This window comes from Girardinichthys multiradiatus, chromosome 13 (genome assembly GCF_021462225.1).
Source record: "Girardinichthys multiradiatus isolate DD_20200921_A chromosome 13, DD_fGirMul_XY1, whole genome shotgun sequence".
Lineage (NCBI taxonomy): Eukaryota > Metazoa > Chordata > Actinopteri > Cyprinodontiformes > Goodeidae > Girardinichthys > Girardinichthys multiradiatus.
In genome coordinates this window covers 39,144,074-39,171,266 of record NC_061806.1, presented here as the reverse complement: position 1 = coordinate 39,171,266, position 27,193 = coordinate 39,144,074, and the positions used below count along the sequence as shown (strand labels likewise).

At 40.5% G+C, this 27,193-nt stretch overlaps 1 protein-coding gene across 3 annotated transcripts in view; it reads right to left on the bottom strand.

The window, feature by feature from the left end:
- LOC124879941 (dolichyl-diphosphooligosaccharide--protein glycosyltransferase subunit STT3B) overlaps positions 1 to 27,193 on the bottom strand; it is a 195,358-nt gene that overhangs the window by 33,757 nt on the left and 134,408 nt on the right. For all 3 annotated transcript variants that reach the window (XM_047384802.1, XM_047384803.1, XM_047384801.1), the window contains one exon: positions 13,642 to 13,707. In XM_047384802.1, coding sequence (XP_047240758.1) covers positions 13,642 to 13,707 — 66 coding nt within the window. The remainder of the gene's footprint in view (positions 1 to 13,641; positions 13,708 to 27,193) is intronic.

The following is a 27,193-nucleotide window of genomic DNA, read 5'->3' as shown; positions in this document are numbered from 1 at the left end:
ATTTAAAACTGTTTTCCAGATGTCTATCCAATTAAAATTGAAAAGTATGAGCTGTTTTATGTGTGAAACTGATCAATGTGGAGACTTTTTGGCACTGAGCAGTTTATTGTGTGACATTAAGTATGCGTGCGTGGTTGTAAAATCTGAGCGGACGTCTGTGGAGCAAAGTATGCCCGAGTCTGTTGGAGCCTTAAGAACTAGTGACACCAATCATTTGGCAAAAGGTTAAAACTGGCCCAGTTTACCTCAATCAATACAACTGTCTACAGCTCAAACATGGGAAAAATTTTAAATTCTGATTTTTCCTGTTCAATAATTGCACCAAATCTGAAAACTATTTGTTTCAGTTTAGAAACACAAAAAGTGAAAGGTGCTTAGGGTTTGAAATGACAATTTGATAGCAAACTGATATTAAGATAATACATTTCTTAAATTTAGAAAATAAAAGCTTTTGCCACAAAATAATTTTAATAATCCCTCAGAGTTAAGGAGACGGCTTCCAATTACCAACTTCCACATCAAAACCCCCCCAGCAGACACTGATACGTCTTTATTAGGCAAAAACACACAGAGCTATAAACAAACAGAATCTGTAAAAATTAAGCGGCAACACTTTACATGTCAGATGTAAAATCACAGATGCACCAGTAAACCTAAAATATTCCGACTAAAACAAGACCAAAGCTGTTGTTGAGGTCTGTTAAGTATTGCAGCATCTGATGTGTGGGCCATAAAAAAAGCTTTGTGACTTTGCAACAACTTTTTAATCAAGTGTCTGTGTCAACGGCAAAGGGCAAATGAAAGGACGGCAGTTTGAGTAATAAATACAGATAAAACAAGAAGTACTATGCTGGAAAGTACAACCTAGAAAGGCGATTACGGAAATGCAAATTGTTTGAGCCCTTTATCACAACAGCTTGTTAGACAGAGCCCCTTTGCACCAGATAAAACAAGCATTTATTACGCTTTTATAATCACAGGACAAACTTGCAAGTTTTATTAGAGAAAGCTGGAGATTCCCATGCAATATTAAGGCAGAAAATTAAAAACTAATCTAAATAAGCTTCTTGCTGCTGCAATTATCTTTTGGCAGTCACTCGAATCTGTTGTCTCAAACGGTGACAACCAATTAGAAGCCTGTGAACCATAACGTGAACGAAAAACAAAGATGACTTCAATTTAACACTCATTTTCAGTGTTGACACAGGAACAGCTCATCAAGACTATCTGGGAACTGACTAAAACGTTGCAGACACAGTGAGGGGCTACCAGCAACATCTTGCAGTGTTAATTTTTTAATGAACTGTGGAGTCAGGAAAGCTGAATCTGCACAGCAGGATTGAGAGGACGTCTGGGGGAGCACATTGGGAATGAATCTACATTTCCTCGGTACATCAAGCCAAAAAACACAAATTAAAAATCCTCTTTCCAAACAGCAGCTCCTCTTAACTATAGATGACCATGAAGTGAGAGCAGTGCCATTAAGCAAGGCATAGGGAAGACTGGCCATTGAACTTAAATTACTTTAAAGAACTTTCTACTCCTAAAGTAAACCTGATAAATCAGGGTTTTTCTTAATATCGACCGCTCAAAGTAACGTTTATTTTGTCCCCTTGCTGATTTCTTCAGGTCTTGCTTTTTGTGTCAAACTTAAGATATTTCGGGTCATCAAACAAACCTAATTATCAGACAAAAATAACACACGGTAAATGAAAAAATGCAGCTTTTAAATGACGGCTTAAAAAACGGCTATCAACACCAACCTGGCTCTCTGTGAAAAAGTAAATGCTTGCCTCTTTAAATCTTCAATTGTATTTAAAAAAAAATTTTTTGGGACAGTTGACTACTGATTACTCCAGACTCAGGATCGAGAAATCACTTAAGTAGATACCGTTTTATGATATAACAAATAAAGACTCCCTGGCAGTAATTGAAAGCCATTTAGTTATTAGGTTTAGGGGTCAATTACTTTTTAACATACTGTCTGGTAGTTTGGATAAATTTTGTCCCTTAATAAATTAAATCTTTATGTGACTTTAAAGCTGCAGTAGATAATTTTTGTTAAATATATATATATTTTTAACTGTTAAAACTGTCACTATGACCTGACAGTAGAACATGAGACAGATTATGTGTGGGGGAAAATAAAAAGCAGCTCCTCTGGTCTCCTCCCACTAGTCCTAATGCCATTTGCAGAAATACACAGCGCTGGGTCAGAAACAACCAATCAGAGCCAGGAGGAATGTCTCATAAATAATCTGAACTGAAACTATCTGTGTAGTTATGCTGCTATAGGCTTAGGCTGCTGGAGGACATAACGACCACTTTCACCCTCTTCGCTACATTCTCACACTACTCTCCAATTTTGCATTATTTGCTGTTATTTCAGCTTTTAACTTTATGTTCTCTCTCTTTTCTCTTCCTAGAAGCTACACCTGGCCTGGCTCTGTGTCTACCTGTGACACCTTTCTGGAGAGGGGCATCGTCCGAGCTTCTGCTGGCAACAACTTAATGCTCACCCTCTACCGATGATCCACATAGCCCTGTCTTTTAGTGTTTAACCCTTTCTCTCTCCTAGACATGGCGATTGACTGAGCTTAACTGTAACTAACTCTATGTTCTCTCTTTCAGACTCTAACCTTGGAAACTGGCTCAGAGTTTATCTGTTCTTTCTTTCTAGGTGAAACGACTAAAGGAGCTACATCCATTAACATTTACTTTTCCTTCCCATAGAAAGTACTTCTGGATCAGTGCTTCTGTGTTCTTTTTGTGTCTCTGCTCTGTTCTCTCAAACCCCCAGTCGGTTGTGGCAGATGGCCGCTCACACTGAGCCTGGTTCTGCTGGAGGTTTCTTCCTGTTAAAAGGGAGTTATTCCTCTCCGCTGTCACTCCATGCATGCTCAGTATGAGGGATTGCTGCAAAGTCAACGCCAGTGACTGTCCACTGTCTCTACATGCTCATCCAGGAGGAGTGAATGCTGCAAGTCACTGACTGGATGCAATCTGCTGGGTTTCCTTAGATAGAAAAACTTTTTATCCAATTTGAATAAATAACTGAATCTGACTGCACTGTTCAATGGTTAGAATTAATTGGAATGTATGAACTTGACTGTTGTGAAGTGTCTTGAGATGACATGTGTTATGAATTGGCGCTATATAAATAAAACTGAATTGAATTGAATAGCAGTGTAAATCACGCTTGTGTATGCGCTGCTCACAACCCTCCCCTGCACAGCAAGAATTGTCACTCAAACTCAAGATTGTCGATGTGCTGCAGCTGTGTCGATGATGTGAGGACCAAGTTTGCAGTCAAAGTAATGGCAGGCCATAATTAATTAAAGCACATCGATGTTTCTTCCCTACCAGTAAATCTGCCATAGCTGTTTACCCGCAGTCTACAGTGGCCCTGGTTACTAGCCTGCTAGGGTAAGAATCTAGCGTCATTCTGATTGTGTTATTTGAGACTTAACAGTCTCAGTCATAAATGGTATGAGTGATCAAAACAGTACAAGAACCTTTCGTGCAGATGGTCTGCTTTCGCAAGTATTTTTAGGCACTAGTGCCAGTAAATTAGCTTTAAATAGCAGAAAATTAGAGGCTGATGGGAATCTCATTAGAGCTGCATGTATCTGGTTGTAAGATTGAGCACTAAAAATTATTTCGACCTGATAATGGCTGCAAATGAATAATGTATGAAGGAAGTTATTCAAACACTGATGTGATTACAAGTCCAGGGCAACAAACGTGCATGAGTGTATTTCATGACAATCCATTTAGTAGCTGCAGGGACATTTTTCTTTGGAGGAAAGTCTGAATATCAAAAGCTCACAGGCTCTTTTAGATATTCTAGCTTTAATCAAACTTATTAAAATGTTTATTTTTTTATTTTATGTTTATTATCTATATTTTTCATAAGCTGCAAATACTTGGATATTGTGGTGACATTCATATAAATTGTCATCAGCGTCTATTCGGCTAACTAAAGAATGCAACTTGAAGAAAGTAAATTTTAGGCTTAGGATGAACACCATGGCACTCAGTCGACATTAAAGGACCATGGAAATACAAGGGACCCCTCTCCTGGTCTGGCTGTGGGTCATACAGGAAAATAAGTATTTGAACACCCTGTGACTGTGCAAGTTCTCTCACTTAGAAATCATGAAGGGGTCTGAAATTTTCATCTTAGGTGCATGTCTACTGTGAGAGACATGATCTAAAATATAAAATCCGGAAATCACAATGTATGATTTTTTTAATCATTTATTTGTGTGTTACTGCTGCAAATAAGTATTTGAACACCTGCCAATCAGCAGAAATTATGGCCCTCAAAGACCCGTTAGTCCGCCTCTAAAAAGTAAGACTCTAACAACTAACATGGCTAAGACCAAAGAGCTGTTCAAAGACACCAGAGACAAAATTGTAGACCTCCACAAGGTTGGAAAGAGCAACGGAGCAACTGCCGAGCAGCTTGGTGAAAAAAGATCAACTGTTGGAGCAATTATTAGAAAATGGAAGAAGCTAAACATGACTGTCAATCTCCCTCAGACTGGGGCTCCATGAAAGATCTCACCTCGTGGCTTTTCAATGATCCTAAGAAACGTGAGGAATCAGCCCAGAACTACACGGGAGGAGCTGGTCAATGACCTGAAGAGAGCTGGCACCACTGTTTCCAGGGTTACTGTGGGTAATTATACTAAGACATCATAGTTTAAAGTCATGGATGGCACCGGTTCCCCAGCTTAAATCTGCACACGTCCAGGCCCGTCTTAAGTTTGCCCATGACCATTTGGATGATCCAGAGGAGTCGTGGGAGAAGGTTCTGTGGTCAGATGAGACCAAAATAGAACTTTTTGGTCTTAATTCCAGTCGCTGTGTTTGGAGGACAAAGAATGATGAGTACCATCCCTACTGTGAAGCATGGGGGTGGAAGCATCATGCTTTGGGGGTGTTTTTCTGCACATGGGAGAGAATGACTGCATGTATTAAGGAGAGGATGACTGGGGCCATGTGTTGCGAGATTTTGGGGAACAACCTCTTTCCGTCAGTTAGAGCACTGAAGATGGGTCGTGGCTGGGTCTTCCAACACGACAATGACCCGAAGCACACAGCCAGGATAACCAAGGAGTGGCTCCGTAAGAAGCATATCAAGGTTCTGGAGTGGCCTAGCCAGTCTCCAGACCTAAACCCTATAAAAAATCTCTGGAGGGAGCTCAAACTCCTTGTTTCTCAGCGACAGCCCAGAAACCTGGCTGATCTGGAGAAGATCTGTGTGGAGGAATGGGACAAAATCCCTGCTGTAGTTTGTGCAAACCTGGTGAAAAACTACAGGAAACGTTGACCTCTGTAATTGCAAACAAATGCTACTGTACCAAATATTAACATTGATTTTCACAGGTGTTGAAATACTTATTTGCAGCAGGAACACTTAAATAAATTATTTAAAAAATCATACATTGGGATTTCTGGATTTTATTTTTTTTTTTAGATTATGTCTTTCACAGTGGACATGCACCTAAGATGAAAATTTCAGACCCCTCCATGATTTCTAAGTGGGAGAACTTGCACAGTCACAGGGTGTTCAAATACTTATTTTCCTCACTGTATCAACAAATTATGGTTCAAACACCCAACCATCTTCCAAAGCTAGACAGCAACAGCAGAGGGCAGAAATCTTAAAATGTTTGGAACAATCTTATAGCGGTTATCGCTTTCTGCACTTCAAGCCGGGCTTATCTGATGACCACAGAGGTACTTTGAAGAGGATTTAAAGAGCGCACCATGCAACAGGCGGGGGTTGTCTCTGGGAGGGTGCGGATGTATTTATCGGTATGGAAGTTCACAGTTAAAAGTGAAAAGCCTTGCAAAAGTATCTGCAACCTGTAAATGTTTTTTTACATTTTGTCACACAACCACAAAGCTTAATATGTTTCACAGGAATTTTTGTTGATGGAACAATACAAAGAAGTGAATCAGTGTAAAGTGGAAGGAATATGATGGACTTTAACTGGGCCATTCTAATTCATAAATCTGTTTTGATCTAAAGCAATATATTGTAGCCCTGATGGTATCTTAAGGGTCACTGTCCTGCTGGAAGGTGATCTTCATTTTGTTCCATCAGTCTTCCTATTGACCGACTAGCTAACCAATCCTTGCAGGAAAAACAAACATCCCCAATGCATGATGCTGCCACCACCATGTTTTCGGGCAGGGATGGTGTGTACAGGGTGATGTGCATGTTTCCTGTTGCCACTGATAAAACCTGTTGAGTATTGTGATGGCAATTAGTTGCACTTGATTTTATTTAGTGACGGTGTAAAAGAGGTCAAATACAAATGCAGCCCACACTTTTCAAGGTATTATTCAGGTCATGTATGGTCTGCCTTCTCAGGCCCCCTGACAGCCATGCCAGATGGCCGCTCACACCGGGTCAGCTTCTGCTGGAGGTTTCTTCCTGTTAAAGGGGAGTTCTCCTCTCCATCGGTACATACATGATCAATATAAGGGATTGCTGCCAAGTGAAATTGCAATGGACAATTCACTGTCGCTACATGCTCCTTCAGGAGGAGTGATTGCTGCTAGTCAGCCACGCTGTCCCAGGTTCGAGTCTCGGACCTGGCGACCTTTGCCGAATGTCTCCCCCTCTCTTTGCCCTCTTTCCTGTCTACCTACTGTTGAAAAATGATAAATAAAGGCCTCTAGTGCTGCAAAAAAAAAAATATCAATCACAAACTTAGCTTCACCCAATTTTTTATGACAAGGATTGAACATGGCAATATGTTTCACTAAAAACCTGCCTGTATCACTTGATTGAAATGACTATCTTTATGTATAAATTGTAGGTGGTTTTTCTGGCGATATATAAATAAACTAAAGTTAATTATTTGTAAAAACACAAACCACAACTTTCTTTCCTTGTCACAATTATTTGACTTCTGTGTTTCATATTCAGCAGGTATGGACTAACAGTGTACATCAGCATGCATGACCTAAAACACTATGATTTGAACCAAATTGGTGGATCGAGGAACTTAAAACGCCAATCATGCATGGATGGGCATCTCTATCCCTAGTCTTGCTAAGTGGCATCCTTTAAAGCATTCGCCTGAGCCCAGTGTTCAGAGCATTTAATCAGCATTTGATTGAGCTAAAGAGCTTTTGACACACTGACATTACAGGTTACTCCATTAGAGGATGCTGAAATGTTTAGGGAATTAGAATTTGGTAATCAACTGTCCAGTATTGGCTCCTGTTTCCAACCTCAAAAAATGATATGCAGTTTCCAGCAATGTTCTAAACTTTCCTATCCACATCAGTGCTTCGAATCGCTTGGTCCTTCTCCTAATGTTAACCACCTCTGTCATTTCTCCTTCGATTAATGCAACGTCAGACCAAGAGAAGAACTTTTCCTCTTCGTTTTTGTATCTCCTTAATGAGTGTGTCACATTCAATTAAGACACACTTGGAAATATAACCATGGCTATATCCTGATCAAATAACGTGGTAAAAAAATATCTACAGAGTCTCCAGCACTTTGTCTGCAATGCCAGACATAGTGGTTGCAGTGCAGACAGAGTTACTGACGGAGACATAAAAACCTGGTTTATTGCTCTTTGTAGGTGGACTCGTCTAGTAGGAACATCTAATCACTTAGGACAAGGAGGAAGACGTGGTTGTAAGGAATAAAAAATCTTACCAAGAATAAAGACCAAATGTTTTCACTGATTCTGACTAGGACCAGGTCTCACCTTTTTGTGTTCTTCCATTTTTCCCTCTTTGTCCTTATCTTTTAGCGCCCTTCTATACACCATTCTGTCCTCTCCCTGTTTTGTCTGCTGTTCTATTCATCTTTCCACCAACCCTCTCTCTGTAATCTCTCGTCTCCTCAGACCCCCACTGCAGTGTGATCGATGAAGCTGGATTTCGGTAATCTGCTGGATTTGACATTTGTCTCGCTCCTGGCCAAATAGCTTTAGCTTTGAATGAAGGAGACGCTAGAGACTTTCATAGGCGCCCATGCAAACAATCTGTCGCTGAGGCACAGTGCCTGAACTGTCTTTTTATCTCATCTCTCATTTGTCTGAATTGATAAATAATGCAGAAAAGCGATGGCTAAACCTACTAACAATTGTTTCAGATTCCCATTAAATTGCAGCGGAAAGGGGATAGGGGTGCAGAGGATGCTGTGAAGAGGTAGCTGAGAATTGTAGCTGCACATTTAAATGGCAAACATACAGGTCCTTCTCAAAATATTAGCATATTGTGATAAAGTTCATTATTTTCCATAATGTCATGATGAAAATTTAACATTCATATATTTTAGATTCATTGCACACTAACTGAAATATTTCAGGTCTTTTATTGTCTTAATACGGATGATTTTGGCATACAGCTCATGAAAACCCAAAATTCCTATCTCACAAAATTAGCATATTTCATCCGACCAATAAAAGAAAAGTGTTTTTAATACAAAAAACGTCAACCTTCAAATAATCATGTACAGTTATGCACTCAATACTTGGTCGGGAATCCTTTGGCAGAAATGACTGCTTCAATGCGGCGTGGCATGGAGGCAATCAGCCTGTGGCACTGCTGAGGTCTTATGGAGGCCCAGGACGCTTCGATAGCGGCCTTTAGCTCATCCAGAGTGTTGGGTCTTGAGTCTCTCAACGTTCTCTTCACAATATCCCACAGATTCTCTATGGGGTTCAGGTCAGGAGAGTTGGCAGGCTAATTGAGCACAGTGATACCATGGTCAGTAAACCATTTACCAGTGGTTTTGACACTGTGAGCAGGTGCCAGGTCGTGCTGAAAAATGAAATCTTCATCTCCATAAAGCTTTTCAGCAGATGGAAGCATGAAGTGCTCCAAAATCTCCTGATAGCTAGCTGCATTGACCCTGCCCTTGATAAAACACAGTGGACCAACACCAGCAGCTGACACGGCACCCCAGACCATCACTGACTGTGGGTACTTGACACTGGACTTCTGGCATTTTGGCATTTCCTTCTCCCCAGTCTTCCTCCAGACTCTGGCACCTTGATTTCCGAATGACATGCAGAATTTGCTTTCATCCGAAAAAAGTACTTTGGACCACTGAGCAACAGTCCAGTGCTGCTTCTCTGTAGCCCAGGTCAGGCGCTTCTGCCGCTGTTTCTGGTTCAAAAGTGGCTTGACCTGGGAAATGCGGCACCTGTAGCCCATTTCCTGCACACGCCTGTGCACGGTGGCTCTGGATGTTTCTACTCCAGACTCAGTCCACTGCTTCCGCAGGTCCCCCAAGGTCTGGAATCGGCCCTTCTCCACAATCTTCCTCAGGGTCCGGTCACCTCTTCTCATTGTGCAGCGTTTTCTGCCACACTTTTTCCTTCCCACAGACTTCCCACTGAGGTGCCTTGATACAGCACTCTGGGAACAGCCTATTCGTTCAGAAATGTCTTTCTGTGTCTTACCCTCTTGCTTGAGGGTGTCAATAGTGGCCTTCTGGACAGCAGTCAGGTCGGCAGTCTTACCCATGATTGGGGTTTTGAGTGATGAACCAGGCTGGGAGTTTTAAAGGCCTCAGGAATCTTTTGCAGGTGTTTAGAGTTAACTCGTTGATTCAGATGATTAGGTTCATAGCTCGTTTAGAGACCCTTTTAATGATATGCTAATTTTGTGAGATAGGAATTTTGGGTTTTCATGAGCTGTATGCCAAAATCATCCGTATTAAGACAATAAAAGACCTGAAATATTTCAGTTAGTGTGCAATGAATCTAAAATATATGAATGTTAAATTTTCAGCATGACATTATGGAAAATAATGAACTTTATCACAATATGCAAACATTTTGAGAAGGACCTATATTATACATTTTAAAACCAAAAACAACATTTTAAAACTAAATGAAACAGGCCGTGGGTGAAGAGAACGCAATAATGGGGTAATGTGTTCACATCATTATGACCCAGGAAATAGTTGGGCAGCTGAATTTTGGACCAACTGGAGACGGCGAAGGAAAGACAGGCTGACTCCATTATAAAAGGGAGTTGTAGTAATCCAGTCTAGAAAAGATGAAGGCTTAAACAGCCCTTTCAAGGAATTCAAGCGGAGAATAAGGCTCGACTTTGTTTATTAGCCTCAGATGATAAAAACTAGACTGGACAACTGCAATGACTTGTACCAGATAACCACAAGATTCCTAATAAAAAGGACCGTCCGATGAGTCCAAGGAGCTAACGGCACTGCTGCATCTTGTCAACAGGTCCGTTTTCCCAAACACAATGACCTCTATTTTATTTTTATTCAATCAAAAGGATGTTCAGCTCCCTCCATGTTTTAACATCCAGTAATTTTGTAAATTCTCTTAACACTGGGCTGCAACTTACTTTAAAGTAAATAAATCTGGATGTCATCTACAGAACAATGAACAGTGTCAGATTTTAAAAAAAATAGACCCCAATGGAAGCAAGTAGAAAGAAAATAGGGCCTAAAATGGAGCTTTGAGGTACACCACGTTTAAGTGGGGCTTCTGTGGAAGGAAACTGTCCAAGTTAGACAGAAAAACACCAACGGGGGCTTTTAACACCAACAGACTAAATCAATCTTCATAGAACGTCATTCTACGCTGTGTTAAAGGCAGCAGTGAGATCAACAGTTGAAAGCAAATCATTGCACACTCTAAGAAGAGATGTTTCACAGTGTGCAATGATTTGCTTTTACCTGTTGATCTCACTGCTGCCTGCGATACATGACTTAAAACTAGACTGATAAACAACCTACTTTAAATTTTCAGAAAGAAAAGGCAGCTTGAAAGTAAAGTTAAAAATAAAGCCTAAAATCTTCCACAAAGTGTAGCAGAAGAAGTCAGGCCAGACGAATCATAAGGATTCAAAATGGCGTCCAGAGAATAAAGGGTTTGTGGCTTGATGACATTCTTGGACATAAAACTGAAAGTAAACTGGGTCTTATTTTTGACAGCAGCCTGAAGTTAAAATGTTTTTAACCATCTCTAACATGCGTCCAAGTGCACAAGTGTGTCTAAAAAGGAGCAATAGCATCTAAAATATCTGTACAAGCAGAGTTAAAATCATCCAAGAGCTGATCAACATTTCCATGCAGCCAGAACTCCAGAGAGAGAGAAGCTCAGAGTCTGTAAAAACAGCAGAAAAATGTGACCTGTCTGTGCGTTGATCAGGCGAAGGGACCACACAGAGACATACGAGCGAGGTGCAGATGTTAAAAGACTGAACTCGCATAAAACAGGCAGATGATCAGAAATACCAGAATCATAGATCTCCTTAAATCTCCATGCAAACCAAACGTTCAAATCAAGTCAAGGTCATGTGTCTTTTCATGTGTTGGACCAATCAATAACTGATTCAAGGTAAAAGAGCTGATCAAGTTCAAGAAGTATTTTGTTAGTGCCTTGGTCTTCAACAAGCATGCATGTTAATATCTTCAACAATCAGATTTTGGTCATGACCTAAAATAATCGCTGACAAGTCTGCAAAGTCCTGAAAAAAGTTGTTGGCCGACCAGCACAGACCGACTAGTACAGACCGACCAGTACAGACCAACTAATACAAACCGACCAGCACAGACAGACCAGTACAGACCGACCAGCACAGACCAACTAATACAAACCAACCAGCACAGACAGACCAGTACAGACCGACCAGCACAGACAGACCAGCACAGACCGACCAGCACAGACCAACTAATACAAACCGACCAGCACAGACAGACCAGCACAGACCGACCAGCACAGACTGACCAGCACAGACCGACCAGCACAGACTGACCAGCACAGACCGACCAGCACAGACCGGCCAGCACAGACCGACCAGCACAGACCGACCAGCACAGACCGGCCAGCACAGACCGACCAGCACAGACCGAGCACCAGGGCTTTAACATTTCATCTCCACCAGCTGAACCTCAAAGCTGGTAAAACACTTTGTTGCTGGGAATAGATTTAAAACATTTTATTGGTTACTATTCTTAAATTTAGTGGTAATATTTATTTAGGGGTGGTATATTCCGAGCATCATGAATTCCTGCTTTGTGTGTCAAATTATATTTTCAGGATCGATTCTTTCGGCCTCAGTTCCTTCACACCACCGATAAAAACCTAAATGCTGACGTTTTTGTAACTGAATGATTTCCTAATATCATCCAGTCCTCAATGACCTGATGACACCCAAGAATAATAAAAAATATTCAACTCTAGCTTTCCATCAAACACGACTTCCTTCGCTGATGCTCCGTGTCAGCGCACCCTGTGTTGTTGGATCAGACATTTAATAAAATAAATGGAAATATGTCAGAAAATACAGTAAAGATTAAACTCAACAGTTAAAAGCTACAATGTGGTGAAAGTTTAAAGCAGAAGGCTAAACTTAAAATGGCAGATGAAATATTGATTTCGTGGAATTTATTACCATCCGATGTTTACATCGGTGTGTAAAGGTCAGAGAGGTCAAAACTAATGCAACTGTCTGAGAGCAACTAAAGGTTGCCTCAACGTGCCTCTTGTCTGAGATGTGAGTCAGGGTTGCTGAAGCCCTCTGTAAATATGAAAAGCTCAGGTCTAAATACACAAAAAGGTCTGCAAAAGGACAGATACAGATCATCTGAGCTGCTACAGCAGAAGATAACATAAAAGAGGACGTTTTCTGTGAATGACATATCCTGTTATTTGGAAGCTGCCATTAGATAAGAGTTGTTTTTTTTGCTGCAAAATGGATGAGAATAAAAAAGAGCTTCATAGAACTGAAAGGTAAGCTGACCTATGCCCTGAGCTTGCTTTAAAAATGTTTTTTAAAGAAGGCAAACACCTGGGTCCCAGGGTTCCTCTGAATGAGGATTGTGTGATTAGATATAAACTCTTCCTCAAAGAACGTCCAACGAACATCAAAACCTGAAGCTTGAGGTCAGAAGAAGTACAGATGCACATCATAAATGCCCATCTTGAATGCCAAATAATCCAATCAAGTAAAAACAATGGTTCAGTGTTTTTTTTAGCAAGTTAATAACCAATTTTTAGTTTAGTTTATAAATAGAAATATTCAGCTATTTAGGTAGATTATTTCTTTTACTATGAAAACAATCAATTATAAATGCTGTGAAACAAGTCGTTTGTTGTCCAAAGGATCTAAGGGATGTGTGTATCTATCAGTGGCTGTATGTGAACCTCGCTCACTTGGGATGGGATGTTATCCTGCCGTTTATAGTCAGAAAAAAAAATATCTTGACAAGGATTTGGATTTTTGTGATAAAAATCAAAGGCAAACTACAAAAACTGACAGTATGTTTGAGGCTGTTACTTTTGCCAGTTTAGAATCTCTTTTTTCACTGTTGGCTCCAAAAGAGCATAAAATTGTGAAAATACAATTTAATGCTATTAATGTCTACCGTTTACTGGTAGAATTGCAAGATTTTATATCACTGATGTTAAAATCGCCAATCCAATAACACCCAAGTTTTAGTTTTCCCTCAGTAATTGTCTCAGTGGGACCCTGACTGTATATTGTGATAGATGTCCTGCCATAAACATGATGATGATGGTGGTGCTTCATTTTTACCATCACTTTTATCCTTATCACAATAAATGCCTCAAAGTATAACATTTTAAGTTCAAATTTTCCCTTCCTAACTCTTACCATGTAGAAGTAGGAAAGACAACAGCCAATAGTCCAGAATACTGAGCCCGTCTTCACAGATTTCACCTGAGAAGAAAAACAGAAGGAGAAAAATTCAGTGGTTTGTCTGTAATGAAAACTTTGATGTCAGTCGATAGCGTCCCAACATACATTTAACATTTTAACTTCCAAACTGTCCCAGGGTCGTATAATACAAGGATCCACCATCATATGGCTGATATTTCTGTGGTTAGGCTTTACTTATGAGACTCTCAAAACACACACACAGACAGACAGACAGACGCATGGGTTGACGGACGAATAGACGGATGCATGGGAGGTCAGTTGGCTGGAAGGACAGTTGGATGGACAATGGACAAATGGCTGCACAAACTTAATGATTGGTGAAGCCTGAGACTAGCCTGCTAGTCTCAAGCTTTCTGCTGTAAATATAGGCTCAGGCTAGAAATTATCTAGACTTAGATCATTTCTACTATCACATTACATTTTTAAGCTGCATCAATCAACCCTTTTCACATTTAATATAGTAGAGTATGCAAACTTAAAAATTGCATCATAGTATGTTGATCAAGAACATAAAAAAAAGATAACAGTTTTGTGTTGCTGTTGCAGAAGAGATTAAACATGGCCAAACTGCAGGCCGGAAACAAGCTTTCCTCTGTGAGACAGAAGCTGATAAGAACCACAAACCTGGTTAACAACTAAAAACTCTTAAAGACACACCTACACAGTCAGGCAACAGAAGCCATATTTCAGAGCGGCTGGTTAAATGGGTGAGAGGTGTTGTTAAGAAGCTTGACTGCATTCAGCAATGCTCGTTTACTGAAAATAAAAGGGAATCAATGTTGACTGGACAAAGGAGGTCTACAAAAATAGCATGACACACACCTCTGGATCAATACACTACGAACTGCAGTGATGCTTTATGCAGCTAGTCCAGGTCAGAATATCCCAGAACAAAAAGGAGCAGGACAGAAGACAATAGTCTGATTTCTTGCCAACAAGGAATTTGTTTGTAGGAGGAAATGAGAGCATTTCAGAGCCTTGTAGCTTTATGTGGGTTGACATGACAACACAGTTAAAGCCCCAGTTTAGGGGGAAGGTTTTCCTCTCCTTGGAAGAGTAAGAATGGCATGAATTTCACTGCAAACATAGAATCCCTTCTGGATGCTCATGTTTCTTTCTTGTGTTTAACTTCTACATTCTCTGTCATTTTAAGTCAGTTTCTTTGTTCTCGTTTCATGTATTGATTTATTTAGTCTGTATCTGTTTATTTTGTGTTGAATCATCCATTCATGTAGTCTATGCACCTATCTGTTTTTATTGGTCTCTTTAATCTATTTACTATTGTGTATTCATCAATCAGTGCATCATCCATTTATTTAACCATCAATTTGTTTCAATTAATATATCCATTATCACCCATTCAATGCAGACTTTGTTAATCGTGTATTATAGAAATAAATTAAACTATACGCCTCCTTCCTGCTGTTAAATACCAGATTTGGCTGTTGTGTTGAAGGGGTCTCTAGGAAATGCTGCAGGAAAAACTGTATTTAGGTCATTTCAGAACTGAGACCATGAGTGATGTGTTTTTGTTTTCAGAACCGACTGATAACCGATTCTGGCTGTTTAAAAACCAGACTGTGACTGTTAAATCCCCTGCCCCACTTCATGTTCAAGCTTTCCCTTTTTTCCTATTAAAACACACATCAAACTGTTCTAAAAATCAGCCCAGCCTGAAGTACGCTACTCCCATCAATATAATTTAGTCCAACCGGGAAGGAAATACTTCAGTAGGGAACACTGTCCATTATGCCAAAGAATGTAAGTCTGACTGATTTAAACAATAAATCAACAGCTTTTTCAAACTCAAAGGTCAGAGCACACACACTAGATCCTGCTCTTTTCACCACTCAAAATAATATTCGGAATGAGATCTAATTGTGACCAAGACTGTGAGGAGAATTACCAATAGTCCAACTATGAGGGGTTTTAAAATCCTACTTCACACATCTCATTATTTATCGAACCACTTTGTTTGCCGTTAACTTTTCCCGGTTCTTTTTCTTCAGCTGAAATGGACTAAAACAAACCAAACTATCATCTATACCCACGTATGTTTGCATGGTGGCAGAGGGGGGGTTGTTACCTAGACTCCAGAAGCAACATACAAAAAAGAAACATCTGTAATAATTAACACAGGTAAATAACAGTCAATTTAATCACCCTCTGACCTATACTATAGACATAAATTAAATATCGGCTGGTCTTTAAATCAGGCCGATATTTTCCTTTTCTTTTTTATACATAAGTGAGGGCAGGTGCATTTCTTCGGTAATCAGTAAGGAAGGTCAGAAGATAGGAGACAATGAAGGAAGGAGAAAAGCAAGGAAGGGAAGGAAGAAAGGACACAAGAAAGATGCCCATGTGGAACCAGAGTCACTGCTAACCAAGCACTACCTCTGGTTCAGCCCTAACTGCTAAAGATGGCAAAATGTTGCCCATAAATGTCTCCACGTGGAGTCCGTGCTCCTTTTAAAAGCAGTTACCCCAAAATACTTTCCATATATTTTAGATTTTTCTAGACTCATTTTTACCTTTTATAAATGTATGTTAAGATATTACAAATATCTTAATATACATATTGTAACATTAAAAGGTTCTTGATAATGGATGGATGGCTGGATATAGATAGCTTTTAGATGGGAAATCTAAATAAGTCTCATTTAGTCTCTTCATTTAGTTTTTCCATACTCTTGATTTTTCATTCTTACCCACAAACTCCTAAACTAAATTCCAGACGTTTCCAGATTTTGTAGGAAGCGTGTAAGAGAGAGATCCATAATGACATAGGATAACAAGAGCTGCTAAACAAGCTGCAGCTTTTAAACAACATCCATACTACTGAAGCCGAGCAGCATGCAGCCTAGTGTTCAACCTATGGCCGGCACCCCACCCCCCCGGGGCTGCGGCCATTGTATAGCCACAACAGTCTCACAGTGTGGTACCAGACCAACTAATTAAATATGAGCCAAGAGAAAGAGTGGAATTACTGGTGCAACAATGCAGCCATGGTGTTCAGGGTTACAGATGCTGTGCAACTGTGTGCTGGTTGACTGTTGTTCTTATGCAGACAAATGGAGCAGCTCTCCTCTGTGTGAGTGGATTCAATTATAGATTATGCAAGGGTGTGTTGGGGGGGTTAACACAGAGATTAAGAGAATAGAATTGAATGGGTTTCTTACTGGTTAAAATGAAAGAGAAGGATAATGAAGATTGGGCTGAGACCAGAGAGAACAACGGTGTTTATCCCATGCAAAGTAGAGGAAAGTAATGAGCAATAAGAAGATACGAGAAGGTAGGTTAGGAAGAACCAGGAAGAAGAGGATGAGATAAAGACAGAGACAAAGGACAACAAAGATAATTAAAGCTAGACAATCTTGGAGAAGGATGAAGAGGAGGACAAGAAACCGCAAAGACAAATGTGGGTAAATGACACTGATAATGGGAAGCAGTGGTGCATGGCCAGGATGATTGTTTTTCAGGGCCCTCATCAAATTGAAGGGAAGATGTGAATGGGGGTAAGATGAGTGCAGCGAGATTCTTTTTGATGGCGCTGCTCTGCTCCTGACATGCCGCCTTAAGAGGCGATGATGGGTGCCGCGAGGAACACCGGCCTCACTCAGAGATGTATCGTCCCGCCACATGAGATGACATGAGGCCATTATGATGAAGCAGAAACAAACACGTGTCCTCTACAACCTCATATGCAGACATGCTGAGGGGAGGAATGGTTATGGCAGATGCGTCAAAGGTCTCTCAGAAGGTTAAAAGTTACGACACTGGTATGTTGTCACTGACAGTTGCTATTATTTATAACATTTTCTAATAATTCTGAAAACCTACTAAAAGCATAAGTGTACTTAATAAAACGATAGACGTATTCTGTCATGAAGCAGTTTATAGAGTCAGAAAGAAGCTGCAGCTAACCTCTAAAATTCAATCAATTGCAGCCCTCTGCCGAGGTTTCTGCCGACTCTGCAGTCTGTGCAGCTCAGTTCATCTCAACTAAATTCTGCTCTGTTTTCCCGGTTCCTTACCTTTCCTTTTCAATCTCAATTTCCAAGACAAATTACCTTGATATACAGAGCCTTACAAAACAGTTAAAATCTCTCAAATTTTTCTTCACTCTTATGCACTACCAACAGAAAGTAGCGTATAATTGTGAAGTGGAGGAAAAGGACATACATGATTTTTTTAATATTTTAATAAATATCTGAGCATTTGTATTAATTTCCTGTTGTTCCTTAATAAAATCCAGACTTGAGAAGTCACTTAATTGTTAAATGTATCCACCTAAAAGGGTAAATGGACTGAAGTTATACTGACCACACAGGGGTGAGAATGTTTTGCAAGGCTTTTGTGTATTTTTTTCCATTTTGTCATTATTACAGGTAAAGTGCCAGGGTCTAGTTTCCCATTTGATTCATGACCTTCTTATTCTTTGTTTATAAATGCATGCTTGTTTTGAATTTTACACTCATGTCAGTAACATTTTGTGTCTCTGACAGCATTTTTACTCAGATTCAGCTGTCTGTGCCAGTTTAAGTAGGACAGTAGTGTATGTATGAAGTCCTTTGTATGGAAGCACGCAGCATTCTCATCCCTTGTCCTTCAACCTGAAATGATTTCCCAAATGTTCACTGGTTCCATTTTCTAGATGCTGCCACTGCAGCAAAGACACTGTTTAAAGATTTGGCTCCCATCCAGTGGCTGTAAATAAAAGCTAGTGAGATTCTCATTATAAACACTGTTTGATGTCAAACATGGGTCAAGTGCAGTCAGCCTGTTGCAACCACGTATTTGAAGAAAGAGCCACAGAGTCATTACTTAAACTGAGTAGATCATGTTGGAATATGATAAAGGCTACAGTTAAGACATGTAGATCTGCTATAACCTGTTCGTTCAGCTGAAGGAACAAACTTTCACCGCACTGTCCGGCATACTGTAGTTCCAACTCAGCGCAAGTTTTTCCTCAAAACAGAGACATTTATTTAAAACTACTTAGCATTAATGTCTTCTTTTTTTTAACCCTAAGAGGCTATTTATAGAACTTCGATTCAAATAAAATATCTTACCATCTTCAAAGTTAAATGTGAAAGATGCATAGCCTGTACTATTCATTTACAGATTTTTAGATTTGTGTAAATCTTTACAGTGGTCTTAAGGTTTTCTTAAAGTCTTTAAACGTTTTTCTTTTGAGTTTTTCCTCCAGTCATTCTCCATAGCCTTTATGAAAATCATACATTTCACAATAAGAGCATTATTTACAGATCAGTATCATTTACAGCACACAAGTAAATCCAGAGAGATCACAGGGTTGTTTGCTTACGCCACATGCAGATGGGATTGCAGAACCAAAGACCTGTGGTTTAACACCACTGACACATGCCTGGCATTTCTGCTGTGGTCAGTAATATCTGGCTGATCTCTGGGAAACCATTCCGAAGCAGACACTTGTATTAGTCTAAATACAAGCAAAGTTCGACGCCATACTAAACATGTCATCTGCATCTTATGCTACTGATCAACATTTCCCACATTATTCAGGCCTTGGTCTCTTTGCACCTGTGAACTGTGCTGCTGCAGTATTTGCTTTCTCACACCGGTTCTGCAGTCCCGGTTTACCCTGTTAAAGCTCAGTGACAAACCCTCATGATAGATCAGAGGTGAAACAGGTAAGGTAAGGCCTGCAAACTTTCAGTCAATAAATATCACCTGAAGTCAATGACAAAGATGCACCAAAGAGACAAAAACAAAAAACAGCTGTTGACTGGATGATTTTCTGCCTACCATTTGGTCAGAAACCAGAAATCAGAATGTGATCTGAAAGGTCTAGCATGCTGTGTTAGCAGTAACCCTCTTCGGCGCTGAAGTTGTAACTGAGTGAAGACGAGTCCACAGCGTTAGAGAGCAAGACTTTCAGCAGATAACAGAAAGGCTGAATGCAATACAGCAAAGTTGCTCTGTTTCATATTCTTGAACTTTCAATCACTCTTAGAAAAGCCATATTTGAAAATGTTGGCAGTCTTTCAGAAAGTATTAGATTTGAGGATCTTCATCTTCTACTCTAGGGAATACGAACAGTGTGCTGTTTTAGCAATGCAAGACCCACAATGATTCAAGATGCTAAAGAGGGTTTAAAATGTAAACTCCATTATTTATTTTGTCTTTTTTTGAAAAGACCACAGGAACTGTTCTCTCACTGTTGCTTTATGTCTCTTTCTAATAAAAACGAATAATGGTCTCCTGAAGACTAAGGAGACTAAAAAATATTTTTTTTTTAATGCTGTTTTTACATCTTCTCATACCATAGTTGTTGGAATCAGCTCAAATCTGTTTTAAAATATCACAGACACAAAATTCTTATTTCTACTTTAAGGTATTTTAAAAAAACTGCAAGGACCCAACATAGAAATGCAGGTTTTAACATGCGTTCATTGAAAATTGTTATCTTTTGTATTTTTTTTTAATTTAGGTAAACATATTGAAACAAACTGTCCCTTATGAACTGCCTAAAGATCACATTTAAATTAGTTATTTGATAAGTTCAATGTAGCACCTTTACTAGTTCATTTCTGGAGTCTGACATATTCAATACAACTTTAGAAGACAAATTGTCTTCTTGGAAGCAAAATGACAAAATTAAAGTTAGTGTTACTACTTGCTCCTGATTGTCATACAATCTGTTTCACATGCCAGAGCTGACACAGAACATGCATCTGTTTATGATTGTGTTTGAAAAACAAGTGCACAGTGCATCTGAGGATCTAAGTTTACAAGAGCGGAACTATCGATGTGGTTACACTGCTGAGTCAGAGCATGCAACGATTGAATCAGGTAATTGGGAAATGTAGATACAAGCTCCAGGGACTGGACAACAAACTGTTTTCTCACTTTGTCATTTCTGACACTGAGCTACAAGCTACAAAGCTGCATCAAAGTAATACAACCTTAAAACCACATGTAGTCAATGTACTGATATATGGCTTAAAGGGACAGGAACCAACATGGGTGAGTATTTGGCTGTGGTCCTACATATCTTTTATCGAAACCTTCCATACTTTACCAAACTCTCAGTCCTTGAGGGTTTATTTAATTTGTATTTAAATACAAAAGTTAACTTTTAAATGATGGCAGCTATGACTTTAGTGGGAAGGTTTTTAATATGAAACCTGGAAACAAACTGGACAGCTGGATGGATGGAAAGACATAAAGGAAAGAAGGGATGAAGAAAAGAAACAAGAAATAAAAGAAGAACACAAGAAAGAAATGGAGGACACAAAGAAGTTAGGTAGGACACAAAAGAAAGGAAGGAAATACAACAAAAAAAAGAACCAAAGACAAGGAAGGGAGAGCAGAAAAAGGAACACAAGGAGGGAAAGAAGCAAGGAAAAAACAAGGAAAGCAAAGAAGGTAGAAGGGAAGGACACAAAAGAGGCAGAATACAAAGAAGTAAGGATTAAAGAAAGGAAGGACAACATTTAGACAGAGGAACGGAGAGTTACATCTGGAAATAAATATTTAACTTATAATTTATGCTGTCCATACTGCAAAGCTTTTTGATGGTTTTACACAGCAGTGACGCAGCCCCTGAATCACACCCTCTATTTGGATGAAAGCCTGCACTGCTAAGCATGTTTTCACATTTAAAAACTGATTAATATCGATGCCTCAAAGGTAAAATAAAATTGGACAAATAGCCTCTGATCTTCCATTAAAATCTGGCACGTTTAACAAAAGCTCTTTCTCACTTCACCAAGTGAACTCAGCTTGAATGGGAATAATCAGGACTGCAACTAATCAGGCTTTTTCCAACACTGGAGGCCAAGGCTTAGAGGTTGCATGAAGGAAATTGGTGTCTCTGAATACATTTATGCATTTAAATAACAAATATGGCACTTATATGAAACATTTCAACCAATACAAACAAAATCTGACTTGATAATTTGCAGGCTTAAGCATAATAAAAAGAGCCTGAGAAGATTCTCACACCCCTGTAGTTCCTGCTGCTGTACGCATATATCAAGCCAACAGATCTCATTTAAACATTTAAGGTTATGTATGTGCTCGTCTTCCATTACATACATTTTAAATATCTCCTCTTATTAGAAAACATTTTTGCACTACTTGACAAAACTAGTTAGCACTAGTTTTTATATAGAGAACTTTCCACATATAGTTATTCTGGTCCATGCGGGGAAAATGGTTGGAGACCCCGATGTAGAGACCAAATGGGATGTCAGCCATGCAGAGGTTTACCGCCACACAGCGGGAAAACATACATTCATGGTTCCTAAACATTTTCTATTTTTAAATAGAAAAGCCTTCGATGACAAGGCCTTCTACATGGCTGAGTTCAACAGGTAAAGCATAATGCTAAATTTAGTTTCAGATTTGGTAGTATGATAAAGGACTACTTCAATTATTTATATATTTTGACAAGCTAAGATTAGCATTATTTAAAAATATAAAATACTTTGAAAAAAGTGGCTTATTTTCACTAAATACAGCACAGTTTGAGATATCAGATTTCTTTATTTTGTTTTGGGAAAAAAAACATACCAAAAGTAACGTCAGTGCTCTGCTGGTTACTCAAACCAGGCAGCTTAAGAACCTTCGGTCAAATTTAAAACAAAAAAAAGGGTTTAGTGACCACTTTCTGATTTGGGAGTTAAGGCCGCATTTATCTGTGGATGGTGGCAGTAGCTCACAATTATCAATGAAGTGGATAAAAACTTAAGTCTGACATTAGAAGGGAGACATTGATGGGAAGTTATTGTCTAATTATAAATTCATGTATAAAGTCATTTTATGTTAGAAAATTCAGAATTTGATCTTTCAGATAATAAAATAATCTGGAAATTAAAACATTTTCCATACTAAATTTTCTTTTTCCATACTTTCCCAGATTTGGAAAATGATCAAATCAAATTTCATATGTATCCAAACTTTTAAAGACTGTGTAGGAACCCTGTCTGGTGTACAAGTACATCCATCCTCTTTCTTTCAGAATCACTTTTAAGATTTTACTTTTGGTTTTTTAAATCTTTAAATGTTCTGGCACCGTCTTACCTCACTGAACTTTCCATAAACACAGTCCTCAAACGGCACTGAGATCTGAAAACCAAATGCTTCTCATCTTTCCGAGGACTCAGATGGTGACTGAAGAAGACCGAGCTTATTCAGCGGCTGCTTCTAAACTGTGGAGCAGCAATCCACAATCCATAAATAATAAATAAAAAACAAATCACTTAAAAACTCATCTGATTTTACTGGCTTTTTTTTACCATGTCCTGTCCGGCAGAGTAGCGCTCAGAATTGTAGTCTGAGAGCCAAGAAGAAGCACAACAGATTTACTTTCACAAGTGGAGCATTAGAGATAACATGTTAAAGCTCTGCTTGATATTTATAAAACAAACTTTATTAGAAACTGCTTTGGGATTATTTCAATTGTTACAGACAAGAGCGAGCTTGTATATAGAGGGTTTATCCATAAAAATATGCAATAGTGAGTGTGAGGAGCCACAGACCTGTCCCCCTGGACCTGGGACAGATACGGAGGAGATCCGAACCATAGACATCCAAAGGCCCCCCAGAGCACAGGAATCCCAGAAGAACCATTGCCCGGACTACCACAACCCCCCCAGAGAAGAGCAGTGGAGAGTCCCAGGGGAACCACCCAGCAGCCACAGTGCAGAAGCCCCAGGGAGCTGCAGCGACAAGCCCACAGGCCCCGCCCGAGCAGATCCAGCCATGGACCCAGAGACCTGAGAACCCAGGACATATCAATTCCCAAGCAGAGGTCCGACAAAGCCCAGGGGTCCAGGCAACCAGCCACCAGGAGTGAGCCGGCACACACCAAAGCACCCAGCCCCGGATACCGAGAACCATAAGTACACCAGCGGGCAGACACCAACCACCTCCAGGTAGTGTGGCGGGGAGGAAATAGGCCCCACATTTGATGGGGGGCCTAAACTGGAGAGGGAGCAGTCCAAGACCCAATCTGACACAAAAAACAGGCGTACACAGTCACAATCACACATTCCCACCCCCATGGGTATGCATAAAAACAGTCACACCCACGCACCCAACGTAAAGACAAACAATAATAGACTTCGTACACTCACTCACACTCCCCATACATACTCTATACTCCCAGGTCCAGGTGCCGATACCCCATAGGGGCAACCAGCCCCCTGACCCAGGAGGTGGTCCCCTTCCCTTCAGGGGTGGAGACAGGCAGATAGCCCTAGCATCTGAACCTGGGCTGGGCTAGCCTGGGCTGGTCCCTGATCGACCCCGTCCTGGACCCCACTCCGACTCCCCATCTCGACCCCAGTCCCCAACGACCCCCATCCTCATCTGGAGTGGGGGACTTTTACAAATGAGGGGTCAACATGGTCAAAACTAGCCCGCCACAGGATGAAATAGTCCCAACCACCCAATGAATTCCGATCCTAACCTCATGAACCCCCCACTCCCAATGAACACCAAAAAGAATTTCCCCACAGAGCCACCCCCAACTAGGACACAGCGAACACATGCCCCTGAATCCAAACACCATGAATACCTTCCCCACAGCACAGGGGAACACCCCCATAGGTGATCTCCATCCCCGAAAAGCCAACAAAGCCACACCCACACAGCGCAAGCTCCACACTAGAGGCCGACAAGGGAGTGGATTTTCTCTCCTGTCCCATCCCGCTCCCACAGAAAAATGTCTTGTCCCATCCCAATCCCAGGCCAGCATAAAAAAAAAAAATAATCCTGTCCCATCCCACTCCTGGTAAATTGACTCCCACTCCCGTCCCGCTCCCATTTAGAACGGCTCCCACTCCTGGGCCACTCCCATTTTTGTTTAATTCATTTAATCTTTTGGTAATTTCTTTCTTTGAAGGACCAGTTAGATCCCTGTTTTTAGCTGTAGTAAAGGCCAGTTAATGTAAAAAGAATAATAATGAAGAAATAATAAAATATCAAACAAGGAAACAGACCATGCCTATCTTAGTTGAATAAACAAAATGTACATATTTGTATTTTACTCATTTATTAAGTGATTGTTTCCTTTGAACAATGACATTACTTTTATGTTTCAAATTGCTGAAACGAAAGAAAAATGTACCTAGCAAAAGAACTGTACATGGTGAACAAAAGTGCAAAAAGGCATTACCTTCATAATTTAGAAACTGTAGCTCAATGGTTCACAGCCCTGGTCCTCAGGGATCCCTTCCCTGCAAGTTTTAGATGTGTGTCTGCTCCAGAACACCTGATTCAAATTCTGACATGACCTCCTATACAGGCATCAAGAATGGAGGGTCAAACTGGACAAAATCATTATTAAATAAATAAATGTTGTGAATGTCCCATTAGTGAAGTAAATGTAACATGAAAGAAATTTAACATAAAATGTGCCATTAAATTAAAGTTACCATTTTTTATTTAATGCATCATTTGAAACAATAAATGTACCATTATATCATGAAATGGATTATTATACAATTAAATGTGCCACTGAATAATTAAGCATAATTTTAAAGATGACATGACATAATTAGTGGCACACTTAATATTTAATGATGTATTAAATAAATTGTACATTTAATGGTACATTACATTTTTTTCTATTTCACAACATATTTATTTAATATCTTCCCTTGATGAAGCCTTTCCCCTCTACAGTGGCAAAGGCTCTTAAATCTTTAGTACACATGCGAGCAATTTTGTTGAAACGTGATTGTACTTTTCGTTTGACAAATGAAGAGATGCAGGGCTGATTCAATCCAGTGTGCCTTACTCACTGGGGTACTTGATCACGACTAAACACGTTTTACAAGCAGCAGACTGCGTGTTAACAGCGCTACATTCAAGTCTCCTGAAGTTCGGTAATATTTTCGACTATCCTGTCAGCTCTATGATTTTAATAGATAAGTCCTTATTTCTGACTTGCAAATCCAATTTTACCACGTCCAGTTTTCCACCTGCCTTTGCTCCCTCCATTGCTGCGTTTTGAACGCAGGTGGAAAATGGGTGGGTCGTGTAGGTCGTTTGACTCGCATTATAGTTTAGGCTTCTTGAAAAAAACTACACAATAGCGGCGTCGATCCAACATTTTTTTTCTTAAAGTTTATAACAAAGTCTAAGTTTTACATATCCAAAGACAATTGATCCTAATTTGTTTTCCCTCCTATTGGTTAGCTCCCGCTCCCGTTCATGTTTTATCCTGTACCTTCCCAATCACGTGATCTTTACTAATGCTGTCTCCCATCCCGCGGGATTCCCATGGGAATCCAGTGACCTGTGGGATTCCTGAAAAAATGTCAGCCTCTACTCCACACACAGCCCCGCTCCAAGCACCCCTGCCCCCACCACACAGCACGCTGCGATGGCAAGGGCCCCGCGCATCGCTACTCCAACCCCTGCCCACAGGCGCAACAAGGCAGACACCACAGAGCACTGCGCCCACAACAGAACCACCGCCCCCACACCAAGATGGGACAAAGTCACCCGGCAAGAGGTCCCCGGCCAGCGGCAAGCACCTGGGGCCAGCGTCCTCCACCACGCCCCAGGCAGCCACACAAACACACTACATCACCCCCACTGCAACAATAGCCCAAGGAGAAACATTATCTAGTTCCGATCTACCATCGCCGCTCAGCTGATACAAATGCCGGTGACCTCACATCTAGAAGAGGACACAATCCACCCCACACGCTGCAGGCCCCTCCACGCCACCCTCTAGCCCGCCACCCCGATCCCCCCCAGCCAGCAGAGCAGCACACCGCCAAGTCCGCCCAACCATCCGGCCAGCGCCAGCAGCCCGTCAGTCCATGAGAGGGAAACATGCACCAGCCGGGTAACGGGCCAGGCAGGCCAACCGCTGCAGGCCAAGCACAACCCGCCAGCCACCTCAGTGCAGGCACAAGACATGCTCCACCGCCCCACCCACCCGACCACCAACTGCAGCCTAGTGCCCGGGCAGGGGCCAGAGCCACAGAAGGAAGCACTGGAGGAAGGCCACCACAGCACGCCAAGGACCTGGCACCCCGCCAACCCCACACCCAAAACCTGGAGGTGATTTTACTGGCTAAGTGTGGGGAGCTTGAGCTTCAGGCCAGTTATATTATATTGTTTTTGTATTTATTGCCTTATCTATTCTAACTGTTACTATAGGTGTTTTAATTACTTATTGCTTTTGCCATTTTATTTTACCCGTGAAGCACTCTGGTCAATCAACCTTCATTTATAGAGCACTTAGTGACCAATGTGCTGTACAGGCCCATAAATTAAAGAAAGAAAAAAAAACATCAAGACACAACCACCTATAATAAAACAGAAAACAGTCGTTAAAAGAAGATAAAAGACTAATGATTAAAAACAGCCCGATTTTTCTGCTCAGCTGGAATCAAAAGCCGAGTTAATGAGATTGGTCTTTAAAAGTGACTTGAAATCACTCAAGGTATTTCTCCATCCTTACAGTCAGAAGATT